Below are 16152 nucleotides of genomic sequence, written 5' to 3' on the forward strand. Positions count from 1 at the left end.
GACATTTTTTTAGGAGAGATCCCTGAAATTAAATGGCAAGAGGAAATAAATTTCCACCAGCTACCTTGGGTACCTTCTCCCTTCTAAAAAGTCGTTAATTTAAAGTAATTTTCAAAGGTTTACAGAAAAGGAGATATGTAATCAAATGTTTTTGTTTTTCTGAAGAACAGCATGACTAAAACAGGGTTAAATTGTTGTGTTTGCAAAAGTCTTCCTGAGTTTTGCAAAATGGTTAAATACCAGTGAAGTGATTTCTACCTTTTCAAGAGGGTGTAGGGGAAACAAAACTTTCAGTTCCATCCTTGCTCAGTGAAAAAAAACCAGGAGATGTTTCTTTGCGCTGACCTTCTCCATTTCTGCACTCAAAGATTGGCAGTTTGGAATTACAGTGGAAAAACAAGACTGGCTAATTTTGAAGGTACAGAAGAGCAGGGGAAGGTGACGCTACCTGCTTAGCACACTGAGTTGGTTTTCCTGTATTCCTTCTTAAATGAGCAGCCATGTGTCCTTAACTGTTTACTGTTTCTTGTCAATATTTATTTATCTCCTTATTTCTTTTCTTTCCCTAGAAGGCAGCAGTCCCCTTAGAAAGACTGTTTTGACAGTAGGAAAATGAGCTAGGAGTAAATACTTGGACTTTTTGGAATCCATTTTTAGAACCAGTGAGTAGAAAAATCTGGGCATTTAAGGCTTAGTTTGAAAATCTGAGCATTAGAGGCTTATGTACTGGCATTACAGGTTAACTACTTTTCACCTATTCTTGAAATTATTTGAAATGCCTGGTCATTCAGCAAGGTCTTTTAAATCAACAGGAAGGAGAAACAGAGTGGTCAGTTATGGAACCTAAATGTTCTTTAATGAATGCCAATATTGACCAAAGGAATCACTCTCATCTTTTGTGCTTCCCTTTTATCTCTTGTCCAGTATTTTTCATTCTTCTGTTTTATTCTTTTAAAAATTGCATTTTGCTTTCACTTTTTTGTAGGCTTTAATAATGTTGCCCTGAATAGTTTCATTTCCAAATTACTGCTAATGTTTTCTATATAAAAAATAAATATTTTAAAGCATGCTTGGGAAGTGTGATGGAACACACACAGTAACTTTTTGCTAGACAGACATCATAGCAGAGCTCACCCAGTGCATTTGGGAAACCATTGCCAAGTTTTATTGTGTATAAGCAGAGGTCTGTAACTGCCTGAACAAGTGTCTTCTAAGGCTTGTTTATATGGATTTGGAAAAGGTGTAATTTCTAAATTGTGTCCTGGAGACTCTCATACACAATGGCTACTAAATTTAAACGAACAGGATTAAGGAAGAAAAGTTAATCTTTCCTCTCTTCCCACATCAGTGCCCCATATATTTATCTGTGAAGGAGAAGGCATACTGTTTTGCTGGGGATCTTGGGGGTTTTGTGACCAAATACAGTAAATTACTGTGCTGCAGATTTTTTTGTACAAGTCATGTTACTTGCTGATCTATGTGGAATGAGTGAGTGGCTATAAAACATGAATCATTTTACCTGTCATACAGTCATCATGAACTCTTACTAGGTGACATTCTCAATTTAGGTTCACATTAGCTTTTCTTTTGAGGGAGAGGAAGAGGGAGAAAGCAGTTCCCACAGAGAGAGTGGACCTACAGTCCATGGGGTTAATTCCCAAAAAGCAGCATGAAAGGAACATGCCTCAGTTGCTTAGAAAAAAAGAGAATTTAAAAATCTGCACTCCCATTTATTTTTGTATTTGGGGTTTCCTTTTGCTTGCAGCTAGCATAATTAAAGCTACATATGTATTACAGCTTAAATAAACCAGCTGCTAACTTAAACAGACTTTTTTTAGACATAGGAATAAAGGACAGCCCTGACCTTAAGAGTTGCCAGTTTCCATGTGTGATCTTTGCTTTGTCTGTTGGGATTTTTGTATGGGGGATTGGTGGCAATACTTTGCTGCCACTGTTAAAATAAAAACTATAATTACATTGTCAAAATAATATTTATAGTATTTTCGGGGAATAATTGTGGGAGTGTGACGAATATATTATACTCATCAAACTTTTATGTAAACATAAGCTTGAGTTTTTTATTTGAGTTATTGGTGTTGTTTTTGGCCTTTGTGTTTTTCCAATCTGTAAAAATAATAGTGGGATTTTCATGGTCTCTAGCATTTGCAGAGTGTGTGCCCTAACAATCAGTTGATACACTATCTGGTAGGAGTAAACTGCTAGTTGCACTTGTATTGGGATTTTGGTTTCATGTTTCCATAGCTTAAGAAAGTCCTCTGTTTTTTTGAGTTTTGCTATCCCCTAATTATTGTAGCTCAGAGCATTTTACTGCTTTACCAAACAGGAAAGTTTTAAGTAATTGGTTTGTTCTTTTGTACCATTTGGTGGGTTTTTTTTTTGTTGTTCTTCCTTTGTGTTTAGCTTTTTTTTTTTTTTTTTTTTTTTTAATGAATCTGAGTTCCTCTTAAAAGTGAGTGTGAGCATCTCCCAGAATATCTATGGTAAGAAGCAATTGTGAGGTTTTCTAGCAATAGGCAGTTGTCCGTTGGCTAAAGGTTAAAGGTACAGGCAGAACTTGCTGCTGTGCAGTGGGAAGTTACCAGATGCACAGATTCTCCAGTCCTGCCCTATGCTGCAGTTTAACAGTAGCTGTACAACTGTTCTGTCTCTGCTGTGTTTTGGTGAATATTGCCACAGATTTTTAATGAACTGTCTTCAGAACACCTACAGCAAGGGTTCCAGCTGTGCAACTTCATGTTCCCAAAGGCTGTCAACCTGATGCAACCTGCTGTGGGCAAGAACATTCTCTTGGTTCTCGTAGTTTGGTCCAAAATTCATTGAAGGCTGTGGAAAGACTCTGATTTGCTTGGGTCTTGGTTCGGGTCATTGTTCCAAGGCTTTGTGATTTGGCCTTTTTGCAGAAACTCCAAAATAGGGAGCCAACCTTTACACTGCTTCCAGCTGTCTACAGAAGGAAAAGAGCCAAATCTGGACCAAGAGCACTCAGACTGATGACTTGTCCCGAGTTAGCAAATACAGAATTCTCTTTAGCTCTTGTGCATGTAGTACTGGCCCTGCCTGCAGTGATTAGCTCCCCATTCCCTGGGAGTCCCACACTTTGGATCTTGTGCAGTGCGTACAGCCACAGTTCCCTGTGCCCTGCAGGTGTGGGGTATTTGTGTATATTTGTGTGAAACAGCAGGAACTGAGATTTTGAGTAAATGCCAGTTTACCAGTGTTTTCAACCTGATGTGTCTGTGTAGTGTTGGCTATGACTTCTGGTATAAATATGGGAACTTGACACAGGCCTTAATTTCTTTTGTCATTTTATAACACTTGGAGTGGAGTGGGATTTGAGAGAGTTTAAATCCACTGAAGAAGGGCATTGTAGGATCCATTGTAGGACCAGGGATTCTACTTAAATGCAACACTTTCTTATCATAATGGCAAAAAAAAAATGGAAGAGGGGGTGGGGCTTCCAACTTCCAGCAGGGCTTGGATCTTCAGTATTACAGGCAACTGTAGTTGTAGGCTCTTGTGTCCACATATAGTAAGCTCCAGTTTGCTGTCTTTATCCCTTACTAGTCCCATGGAAGACTCTCCTCTCATTTTAAAATCTTTTCCTGACTCCGGTCTAAATGTTCTACTGTTGGAATGCAGTGATTTGTGGTAGTGGGGGTTTTTTTCCTACTGTGGGCTTGATTCTCTCCTTGAGTCTTGTTGCTTCTGCAGTAAAGGTCTGATTTAGAATCACAGAATGGCCTGGGTTGGAAGGGACATTAAGGATCATCTTCTTCAACCCCTTGCCATGGTTCCACTATACCAGGTTGCTCCAAGCTCCATCCAGCCTTGCCTTGGACACTTCCAGGGCTGAGGCAGCCACAGCTTCTCTGGGCAACCTGTGCCAGGGCTTCACCACCTTTGCAGGGAACAATTTCTCCCTAATATCTCATCTAACCCTGCCTTCTGGCAGTGGGAAGCCATTCCCCCTCGTCCTGTCAGGCCAGGCCCTTGTAAATAGTCTCTCTCTCTGTTTAAGCTGTGCTGAATTATTTTATGGCCTGTGCATATATGAGTATAAAAGTGTTTTATTGCAGCAAGTTGTGGAGGTACAATTTGAACTACAGACCAGATCCTGCCGAATGAGGTTTGCCTGTCAGGTACTGATGGCATAGGCGGCATTGGAAGCAGACTTTGAAATAGTGATTAAAAAGCTGGTGCTTTCCAGCAGTTTGATACTTCTTGTATTGATGATCAAAACTGTCCTTCTCATGGCACTCATGGAAAGATGTTTTGATTGCTGTACTGGGAGGCAGAGGCAGTGACTGTCTCAGTGTCAGTTTAAATAATTTTGCTCCTTCTAGGAGAGAGAGTAACCTGTGGAAATATCCCTAAGTCAGAACAATTAGTAGGTCAGTGGGCTGCCCTGTGGGCTCCCCTGGTCTTGTTGCTGGTACAGCTTTTAGACAGTGTGTAGAGCTGGTTTGTTTTTGTCCTGCTCCTGCAATTGGGAGGCTTTCTAGCATAGCCTGCCAAGATGTTGCTGATTTATGCCACATGCATAGTGGTTTTATAATGTGGACTGATATCCACTTGGAGCACAAAGGAAATAGGAGTTTGCTGATGTCTGTTTAATTAGAATGGTTTCTGGTTACTTTGGTTGAGGCTTGAAATGAACAGTAATGCCTGTATTTCTGTGGATCTCTAAATACAGTGTTCTGTAAGTCCTTTCCTTCCTTGCTTGCTCTTTAGTGTCCCCTACACTACCCCAGTGAATAATGTCAGCAAGATTCATAATGAGGCAGGTTTCCATTCTACACAAATATATGTGAATCAAACCTTGCAGAAACATCTCTAGATTTAAGATGGTTGCCATGTTTTTTGCAGCAGGGACATTAGGATCTCAAGATAAAGGTGGGAAGAATGGGGCAAACAAACCTTTTAACTGCAGAGAGCTTCCTAAAGACAGAGCATCAAAAATTTAATGCAGGGAGAAGAAGCTTAACTTTTTTCACATGTGCTGAGAGGAAGAATCCCTTCTAAAGAGCCTCTCACAGAGGCCCAAGGGGTCTACAGTTTTTCTTCCAGGGAAAGTGAAGATGGCAGGGGGATGGAAAGAAGCTAGAGGAAGATCTGGGCAGAGGGAACAATGAGAGGCATCTGTTGCCTATTGGGATAAAAATCCAAGTGGTTATAATTATGTAGGAGTTCATCATGTCATGCTCTCAACCATTTGATTATCACTGCTGTGGCACAGCTTCCAGACTGTCCTCGGGTGGAAAAGCGGGAGTTGTCTAACCATGGCTTTCCAGACAAAAAGCTACAAGACTTGTATTTCCTATCCTGCAGCATCCTTTTTTGCTAGCAGCTTTGGGCTTGGAGAGAAATGTGTCTCTCCTTTGCTTTTGTTGAGAGTTTTAGGGAATATTGCCAAGTTACGTGGGATTTGTGGAGGTAAGTTTGTGAGAGACATCAAGTTCTTCCCCTTTCTTCCATCCTCTGCTTATACACCACGTGTGGTACAAAAGGACATGGCAATGAGAAGAGGTAAGCTGCCTTTACAAGTATAAAGCTAAATGGTAAAATGGTAATGCCCAAAAAAAGGTTGATGATAAAACTGTTGCTGTACATTAATGTGGATATGCAAGTAAAGTGTAAGTTTCTTGTAATTCTGTGTTCCAAAAGGACTGTGGTCCATTTATTAGCCAGATACAGAATATAAATGGTACAAGGAAGTGGGGGGAAGTCTGGTACTCTTTCCACAGACTTACAGAAAAAGATGATTCAGCTTTTTTGAGGGAAAATAAAAGCTCTTCAGTGGAAATTTTGGGTTAAATCAAACAGCATGCTATCAAAAGTAATTGGAGAAATTTGTTCATAGTCTTGGTTAGTACTTTACGTGTTAATAATTTTCTTCTTTTTTTTTTTTCAGACCTGTACAAGGTATCATGTAGGAGGAGTGTGTCTCGCAGTCAGACACCAGTAATAATGCATAGTGGGTGGTCAAGTCCTCATTTTTCTTGGTTTCCTGGCATGGTTTAAGCCCAGTTTGAGACTCCCCAGTACTTCAAACTTGCTCATTTCACTGCAGCAGGATCTTTAAAGAGACATTGCATTAGATTTAGGCTCAGCTTTTGGGCTGATTCAAGGACAAGATTTTACATCCTAATGTGTGCAGGAAGCTAATAAAGGCAGTTCCCAGGTCTGCAAGCACTTAAAAGTGTTTTACTTCACATAGGAGAGAAATCTCAGGCATGTGTTTTTGTTACTTGTGGGGATGTAACAGGAGGCCCGTTTCACATGCCTTTAGATTTTAATAGTAATTTGTTAAAGAAATGAGCACAAGCCTCATTTATGTTTACTTTGTAAAAATTAAATGATGCAATTAAAATAACAGGAGATAAAGAAAATGGTTCTAATACTATATTTGATAAGCCTTATTAGCACTGTATGAATCAGAGTTGGCTTGAACCTGATCTCGTCAAAGGTCTGTCAAACTGAGTCTTTTCCTAGTAAGTGCACAAGTAAGTTTTTCTTGAATCTCCCGTTACGAGACCTCATTGGAACTTAATTTGCATCAGAGGCTAGTTTGATGTGTGGTCTGATGGTTTCTTCCATCTCCCTTCTAATTTATTTGTAACTCCACATTTTTAATAGCATGGCAAGAATTTTACTTGCCTTTAAGTCAAATTCTCCTTTTAAGTATTTTGCCTAGACATTTATCTTCCAAGAACACAAGGGTTGTCCAATCAGTGCACGTAATGTTCTGTTAAAATTAGAGTTGGCACTTCTGAAGGGAAAGAAAAAAAAAATTAAGAGCACGACTTTGTTTCTGAGGTGGAGGAGATAGAGGGGAGGGGGAGCAGAAACTTACTAAACACAACATTCTTGGTATTCCACAGATGGTAAAAATGGGTTACTAGTCTGCACTGCAGCAAGTGCAGTAAGACCAAGGTGGAAATATAATAGGTAGCTAGACATTAATTTTATTTACAGCAATAAAATACTAAGTACTATTTTAATAACGTTAAATGACACAACCCATATATGTATTGTACATTCAATTTCAGTAGTCTAGACAGACTGTTTTCCAAGGAAAATACATTTTCATCAGTATTTGTGGTATGATTCATGGTGGTGAAGAGGCAAATAACTATGACTGGAAGTTGCTTTAACTTGCAGCCACAAGGAAACAAGTCAATGACCGGACGGTAGTGGTGGAAACTCAGTTTTTATACTAATAGAGGTCTACACCTTATGCTGAGTTGGAGGTTTTATTTTTCCAGGACTGGCAGTCTATCACAAAGCATTCTGCCGTTGTTTACAAACAGCCAGAGCTGCTCTCCCTGATGGCTCACAGCCCACAGTTTAGATTTGCAAAGCTTGCAGGCAACTCTGAAAGTGTGCAGGCTCTCAGGAGCCTGGGACGTGGTCCCAGGACTTGTTAGGCTTTGTGTCTGCTCCAGTGCAGAGGGGGCACTCCAGCTCTGTTTTTCCTGCATATTACTGGTTAGACCGTTAAGAGAGATACAAGTTTGTAAGCTTTATGTTTGCAGTCTGACAAGAGATGTACAGTTTTGTGTGTGCTTTGGTTGGATCTATTTTATATCTCTATTTTATAACTCCAATAAAGGCAGAGGCTTGTACTCAAAACTGTCACTGTGTTGTCTGACCCAAATAAAAAGAATGGACATCTCTTAGGACTGTTTGAAGCCTCTACATGTGCTGTCAAGGTTTTTTGAAGAGATTGTTGAGCACGTTTGTGGGCTCCTGTTCTAACCATGCGGAACAGAAGGAAACAAGTTATTGAATTTTAAATCCTAATGCGTAAAGTCTTGTCCTCAGAACTTCAGGGATTTTAATTTTCATCTCATTCACAGTCTCATTCTGCAAATGGCACTGTGTGACATGAAGTCTTTGCGGGGACTGGAGCATCTCTTACAAGGAAAGGCTGAGGAAGCTGGGCCTGTCCAGCCTCAGGAGGAGACAAAGCTGAGAGGGTGTAGCGATTGAGTCACGGACCCAGAGCAGCAGGGAATCTGAATGGTTTATTCAAAGGAATGAGCTGGTTTTATACACTTTTCTAAGGCACAGTGTTTCCTTATGGCAATCCTCACTATGTGACCTATCCCATGTTGCCACATCAGCAACACACTTTCTAAATGTCCTTCCATGGGGTGATCATGCGCTGTTCACCCGTCTGTCAGCTGCCAGCAGGCTCCTCTCCATAGGGGTCTGCCGTGTGCCACCTCCTCCTCCCACGGTCTGGTGGAGACAAGCTTTTCTGTGCCGCCATGTGCTCCTTTGTGCTGCCATGTGCCTCTGCAGGCACATCCCATAGCCCGCAACCAAATTCTATCTTATCTCTCCCCACAAGAGGGGCCCTCATCCCTGTCTGTTCCTGTCTGCAGGGAGGGCTCAGAGCAGGGATCAGGCTCTGCTCCATGGGGCCCAGCCATGGCACAAGAGGAAGGGGCAGGAACTGATGCCCAGGAAGTTCCACCTGGACATGAGGCAGAACTTCTTCCCTGGGCAGTGCCCGAGCCCTGAACAGATTGTCCAGAGAGGGTGTGAAGTCTCCTCACTGGAGATATTCCAGACCCATCTGGATGCAGTCTTATGCTGTGTGCTCTGGGATGGCCTTGCTGGAGCAGGGAGGTGGGATCAGATGAGCCACTGTGGTCCTTTAGACCATACAATGTAATTGTTAAATGAGACAATGTCAATATAATAATTAAGTGAAAAGCATGCACTAGAGCCTGGCTCAGTCGTTCTGTGAAAATAAAGCCCTGAAAGGAACAAAGGGAGCCGTGAGTGAATTTAAAGCATCCTCATACAGGGCCATCAAGTATCGTCTGCCTCACCTTTGTCATGGGTGGTCATGAGCAACGAAATGTTCAGTTTACATGTAGACAAACATTTTGGTACCAGAATTCATTAGGTAAAGAGTTGGTGTTTCTGCTTGTACCCTTTGCACTGTTGTATAAAGAAGTTATTTTGTAGAACCTAGAGAAGTCTCCTTAAGACGTTGCAGACTGGTTGTGAAAGCAGCATGTAGTCTGTGTATTTGCTATAGAATACCAGCTTTTTCAGGAACTATTGAAATCTTGGTGAGGGGAAATCTCTTCAGCTCCAGGGTTAATCTGTGTATCAGAAGTTACATCTTAGTACATGCAGTTTCACGGTGGTTGACCATCAGGTTAAAAATAGTCCTCTTGACCACATACTGAGTAACCTTTTTTTGAAGTAGAATTTAGGCATGCTGATAGCTACAGAATTGTTTAAGACAATTATTTTTAGCTTTGTGAAGGTTTGTACATTTACAAAGTGAAATTGTCTTGTGTTTTATTTTCCCCTCTTTTTTGTTTTCCTTTTCCCCGCCCCCTTTTCAGAAAGCACATGGCTTATGATTGGATTGCAAAATGGAAGTCTGTCCTCATCAGCTTCTACATTTTCTTGCTTTAGTTGTAAGGACATGGAAAGGCCGTGGACGGAAATTGCCTCAAATTGTGCCGGGGAAATTCAGATTAGATATCAGGGAAAATGTCTTCATGGAAAGGGTGGGCAAACATTGGAACAGGCTGCTCAGGGATGCAGTGGAGTCACCATTCCTGGAAGTGTTCACAAAAGGTGTGGATGTGGTACTTGAGAACATGGTTTAGTGGTAAACATGATGGTGCTGGGTTGACGGTTGGACTTTATGAATCTTGCAGATCTTTTCCAGACTTAGTAATTGTAGGGTTCTGTGATTTTATGATGAAGAAATTCTTAGAGATGAGAAAAGCAGTATCTGTATTGTACAGATTTCCAAGCATACTTCAATCATAAGTGGCATCATTCAAGTCCAATAGAGGTAAAACAAAAAAGAAAAATGTGGAAATTGAATGCTAAGTGAAGACTTCCATAGTTCAAAATGCAATACTTCCCTTCTATTGTAGTGTCTGCACTTTTTAACATACACATACCTCGCTGTGAATTAACGGCTCTAGTTGGATTTTTGGGGAGTTTCTTTTTTAAAGTACAAATACCTTAGTATAGATTTGCAGTGCTTGTATCAAAATTCCCTTGGTAGCTTGGTGCTAGGCTAGTACATTTTACCTGGAGTCATTTTTGGAGAGAAGCACTGCACGAGACATTTGTGTATTCCACAGCCACCCCCTGTGGAGTTCTGGGGGAGATGTTTGGGTTTTTTAAACACAACCATACAGGTGCTGCTGTGCTGTCATTCAGAGAACATGCTGTGATGATCTACTCTAGGTATGGTGCGATGGCTTTTCACACCGTTCGTGCCTCTTCATCTATGCCTTTCTATCGGTGATGGCTGGATATGGTGTGTGACCTGGACACTGGGCTTTGCTCAGCTGCCTCAGGTGCTCAGGAGATGTGATTCTATGAACAGAAATGAATTGCTGAGACTCATCATGTGAGATTACTTGTATGGCAAAATGTTGCATTATCAAGACATCCTCTTTCTCTCCTTAGTTGGGAATAGATGCAATAGCTTTTGTCTTAGAGATATCCACTTGCCCATATATTGATTTGTGGCCTCTAATTGAAAGAAAATGTTAACTCTTACTGGTTAAGAACAAGCACTTAGTGATGAAACCGGTTTTTTTCCATGGGTGCATCCATAGAATTGTCACCTTTTCCTGTATCTTCCTTGCTTGTTCAGGACATCGCTATTGGACAAGGGCAGCGTTGGTTGCTCTCACAAATATTGAGTCTACTGTGTGATTAATGGAGAATTCGTAGCTATTTATTACTGTACTGTAAACGTGTTCATGGCATTTCCTCTTTGTTACAGTAAGAATGGTAACTTTACAAGATCTTGAACTTTTTTCCTTGGTCTGTAGAACTTTTTGGACAGGCTAATTTTTAACAACCAAGGTGTAATTGATAGCTGAACAAAGTCAAGCAAATTTCAGGGAAAGATTAGAATATAGTCAACCAACCTGATGTCTCTTTGGGAGACCCTTCTTACTGCTGTACAGGTAAGCAATTCACCAAGGGAGATAATACCTGTTCCTAGCATTTACAGCCTTGTGATTTTTTTCTAGCGGGGAAGTATTTCCATAAAATGTCTGCTGGCATGCCCATGCTTGCTGTCCTTCAGAAACTCCTGAGTCAGCAGGATGGGAACCAGATGGGTGGGAAAAGCGGAAGCACGGTGATGAGCAGAAAATAATAAACCAGTGCAGATGTGCAGGGGGAGAGAACAGAGATCTTAAGAACTAGAGGAGAATATGATTCAAGATGCATTATGGAAAATACATACATATTTTGGGCTTAAATAGATATATATAGATATATAGATATAGATATAGGGATATATATGGCAAAAAAAAAGTTACTTTTCCCTAAGCCCAGGTGACCACCTTTTAGACTTGCTTTCTTGTTGTTCCCTATACATTTTCTCTGTAGGAAATCTGGCTGCCAGCTGGCACAGCAGCACAGCACCTTTGCAAGAGACCTAATTTTAGATTTGCAGAACCTGGCAGTACCGGCTGCCTCCATGTGTATTAGGCTGTTGTTTGTACTATCTGTTGCACTGAATTTTAACATTCAATTTCAGGTTTCTTTGCCAACTTATTAATAAGGGCCAGGCTATTCAGAGCTGTTGATAAGGACAAAAAAGTGTTTTAATTTTGTGAAGTCTTCGGGTTCATGCTATTGTTTTTTATTAATTTACACCTTTTGGCTGCTCTAGGATATTAACTTGTGTGGTGAAATATCATCTTCTTGTATTTTAAATCTGTGTTGAGAGGAGGCTGAAATAAATCCTTTGGAGTAAGAGCAGAAATCAGCTATATTAAATTGTCAAAAATGGAGGCAGAGCTATTTGGAGAGCTGGCTTTCATTTTTCTGGGATAGAAAGTAGAAGATATTGAGCACATCATAAAATTCTATAATGATTTGTCTAGCTAACTAGAATATAATGTGAGGAGCAAGGACCTGTCAATTAGTTCTTGTAATCACTAGTAGCCAGTGTGTAATACTCAGACAAGTCTTGGGTGTAATTCTAAAAGACTTAGTAAAATTATTTGCATTAGAAGAGAAAATGCAAATATTTGTGTACAGTAGCAGTGAAGTTACATAACCTAAAGCTTCCTGGAGATGGATTCTGCAGTGTGTATCTGGAATATTGAAGTATGTAGTTTTTGTGAAATTCATTAGTGTTGCTTTGAATTCTTGTTAATATATTTTCTGGATTTCTTTCAGCTCTTCGTTGTAGTCTCCAGTTTCTTGGAAACATTGCAGCAGGAAATGGAGATTCCCAGAATAGCATTTGGAAGTGTGCTTTCCCAGATCTCTTCTTGTAAGCATGGATGCGGGTTTTTTTTCTAGTGTCATTTCCGTGGTTGTATTCAAATCTTTTGTACATACTGGTTGTGCCTTTGCTAGCACCATGAAGCTCTGAAAAATAACTTTGGTGAGAATGGGCTGGTTGAGACCATATCCTGTACATGTTTTTTGTTAGTCAACCGCAGGAGTCAGAACCTTTAAAAACCTGCTTGTTCTAAACTAACAGTAAATTGATTTAATTTAACAGAAACTGGAAGAAAACTATTTTGAATGACGAGCTTCAAACATAAGCTTTATTTCAGACATGTTTTCAAGTAGTTACACTCATTTCCGAGAACACAGCATTTTCTTTTCTCATGTTGCTGCTGTGCAGATCTGTCAGTACTGGTGGATCAAATGTAACCTACAAAAGTTTCTTAATCTTCATCTCTTTTAATCCTTCTGTCCCCCTCCTAGCCTCACCAGAATATCTTCCTGGGGATTTGATGACATACGTGTAAGGAAGTATTACATAGACTATTTTGTGCAGACACGTGACAATATTGTTGATGTGTTCAGCCAGATTCTTCATAGTGAGCTGGTGACAAAGGCACTTTCATTCAATTTGATAATCATTCTCAGTGGGTTTTTGGAGCCCACTTGTTAGCACCCGATGTAGGAAGACCTTACGATAAGAAAAGCAGTTCCAATTTAGCATTAATTTTGTAAACTTCTTGTGAAGTTTGACCTTCATTTATGAGTTGGATATTTTTCCATGCAGGTGACTTTTATCCATCTTAGGCAGTGAGAAACTCGTGGTTCTCTGAAAGACAGCAAAGGACAACTCAGCAAGCTCAGTGCCACTAGCGTGTTTTTCCACGGCCAGTTTTAACTTGCCCTTAACTCCTTATTTTCTCTTGAAGGACATGCCTGACATACAGCGATGAAAAAATTGTCACCTATTGCTGCATGGTCCTGTTCACCTGCCTGAATTCAGAGCGAGTGAGAGAACTGCTGGATCCTGGGAACTTGGCTGTGACTCTTCATGTCCTGAGAGTCTACAAAGAGCAGTTGGAGTCTGAGTGGTCGTATGTATCTTTAAATTTTCTTTTTCCTCATCTCTTAATTAGGTGTTTTTCTGGTGTAAATCACTGTATTAAAATGTCTAAACTTATGACACTGCAAAGTAGTAAATGAAGATCTAATTAGAAATTAGTAATTTAGTATAGAGATAATTTTCATGATAGTTTCAATGACTCTTTTGATTGTTGATGAAATAAGACTGCTTTTTTTGTTGAAGACATAAGAATTTTCAAATCATGGTCTCTTTTTCTTTTTTTAATGAAACAGGGTTCTAGAATGCAGACTAATTTATACTTGTGTGCTGGTTTGTGGAGATTTATTAAAATTAGCACAGAATAGTCTTACAGACAGGTCATGCTAGGAAGTCTTCTATGTCTAATGTTTGTGAGTGCGACATAAAATCTGGGGTTTTTCCTTTTTTGTTTTTTTAACGCATCCATTTTCTACTGCAACATGCAGTTATTTTTATACCGAAACAGGGAAGACTTTGTTTGTGAATCTTCATTTAATACTTTAAGAGCACCTAATCAGTGGCTTTATCCCTCTGAGCTTTTATATTTTTTACTAATGGCTATTCTTCTAAGTATTGTTGTCAGTTATGCCTTTGATGAATGTGCTGCCCTGCATATCAAGGATGCACATTCAGCTAATGGTTATTCTCTATTCCAAGGGGAAAAAAATTGTTTGTATGTTTTTGTAGTATTCTTTTTAAGATCATGTTTAAATTCAAAATTTAATTAGGAAGAATTGTTGGGGTTTTAGAAGCTATTTGGAAAGTCTTAACACACAGACTTAGGATGATTGAATGAAAAGTAAGTGTCACTTTATAGTTTGCTTTTGTAGTGAAAAAAAAGATCTGAAATTTATTTGTGGCTGGGCTTTTTTAATGACAAGGGCAATTTGCTTAGGACGTAAGTAGTTTTCAAAAAGCAAACTGTAAGTTTAGGGCCATGCAAAGAGACTTCTGTTTCAGAAATTACAAACTGAGTCTTTAGTTTTGATATCTGTCAATAACATGTGTAAAATGTTGCTTTTCAGATCATTATCCTGATCATCCTTAATTTTCTTAATGTATTGAAGATATGTTGAAATTTGTTTTGACTGAGATACCAAAGTCGTCATGGTAAATTTATGTTTTGAAGATAAATGCATAATAAATGTAGCATCAAAATACATGCTGAGGGATCCATTTCCCTGATCTCTCTAGTGTGAAGTGGATTCTGTTGATGTTATGATGAAAATGTCTTACCTCCGCCATGGATGTTTGATGTGGGTGGGAAATGGTCTCTTTCCAGGGTAGTCTTGAAATGAAAAAGGGTGTCGCGGGTTCGGTTTGTAACCAGGCGGAAACACCAATTTAGTGTAGTGGTTTGGTCCAAAATACTCATTACTGTTTATCTGCTGTGAGATAAGAATTAGGAGAAATGCAAAGCAGGCACCAAACTTGAAAGAATATAAAGTTTATTAACAGACCTAAAAGAGGAAAAAAAAATTATACCACCTTCAGAACTCTCCTCCTCCCCCCACCTTCCTCCCTTCTCCCAATGACAATGTAAAAAGACAACCCTTAAGATGTTCAGTCTGTTTACCACTTCCATAATAACCTTGTTCAGTCCATTTAGAAAGAGAAGTCTCTTCTTGCTCATGCTATGAATGAAAACAGTATCACAATGAGACAGCCACCCACTTCCAAATATTGTTCAGTCCATTTAGGAAGAGGAGTCCCTCTGCCTGCGTGTGAGTCCCTTCCCCCAACTTGCAGCTTTTCCCTGCTTTCGAGGGTCCACTCTTGAAGTTTTTTGGGGTATAATTTTAAGGTTGAGCCGTTCAGAAACAAAAACAGAGGCCCTTCTCCTTCCCTGGGAGCAAAGGGTCTTCATCATCTTCATCTTTAGGACTATCTCTGGGAGCATCTCTAGGGACTGAGGTTTTCTCCTTTCCCGTTTGGAGCAAAAGTCCTCATCTGGTTCATCTCTCCCTGTCCAAACTTCTCATGAAATTACAGCTGCGTCAGCATCTGCCTATCTCAGTGCAGGTGCTTTTGCTTACGAGTTGAACACTCCACCCCCCATATCTTCATGAAATTACAACAGGATACTCTGATATATCATAGCTTCACAACAGAATTTCAGCTTTAAGCATCTCCTCTCTCTCTTCCCTAGGGTTTCAGCTCTTCACAGCAATAAAAAGGGTTAATCTCACCTCGGCCTTGCAGCTTTGCAGCTGGAATGTTGAATTCTTCTTATGGCAGTGGAGAGGGGGGAGAGCCGAGCGCTCCGGCTGCCCACGGCAAGGCAGTGGGGGGGGGGTTCCATGGCTGGAACAGGTCCATGGCTTCAGGATGGCCGTGGCCCGGCCCGGCCTGGCCCGAGCAGGGCCTGGCCAGGCCCGCTGGCCCCGACACGGGGCCCGCAGACGCCTGTCCCAGCGCCGGAAACGAGAGAGAGCTTGGAGGGGGAGTTTGCCTATTCTTAAATGTGGATCACAGAGGTGTTCACAACTTTAAGTGGCTTAGAGAATTGTCCATATTCAAACTGGCCAGCTGATAGGCTCTATCAGTTCCCAGAGGAAACTGTAAGCACCCCTTAGCAAGGACATCCCTTCCGGGACTATGCTTGCTAACCTATGACAAAGGGTCAAACTCTAACACTGAAAATTTGCAGCTGTACTTCAGGTCTCACTGAAGTACATCCCAGTAGGATTGCTGAAAGGAATTTACACAGCTGTGGCATTTGTAGAGAGCTAATGTCCTGTTGGAAAGGTTTGGGTCTCTTGTGCCACAGTTGG

General features: G+C 40.5%; 1 protein-coding gene across 2 annotated transcripts in view; it reads left to right on the forward strand.

Moving 5' to 3' along the window:
* Nucleotides 1-16152, forward strand: part of ATXN10 (ataxin 10) — a 97427-nt gene that overhangs the window by 13411 nt on the left and 67864 nt on the right. For both annotated transcript variants that reach the window (XR_014226331.1, XM_082279760.1), the window contains exons 4-5: nt 12220-12316; nt 13206-13370. Coding sequence is in view for 1 of the 2 variants with exons in the window: in XM_082279760.1 (XP_082135886.1) it covers nt 12220-12316; nt 13206-13370 (262 nt within the window). In the remaining variant the exon portion in view is untranslated. The remainder of the gene's footprint in view (nt 1-12219; nt 12317-13205; nt 13371-16152) is intronic.

This window comes from Coloeus monedula, assembly GCF_965178545.1.
Source record: "Coloeus monedula genome assembly, chromosome: 4".
Taxonomy (NCBI): domain Eukaryota; kingdom Metazoa; phylum Chordata; class Aves; order Passeriformes; family Corvidae; genus Coloeus; species Coloeus monedula.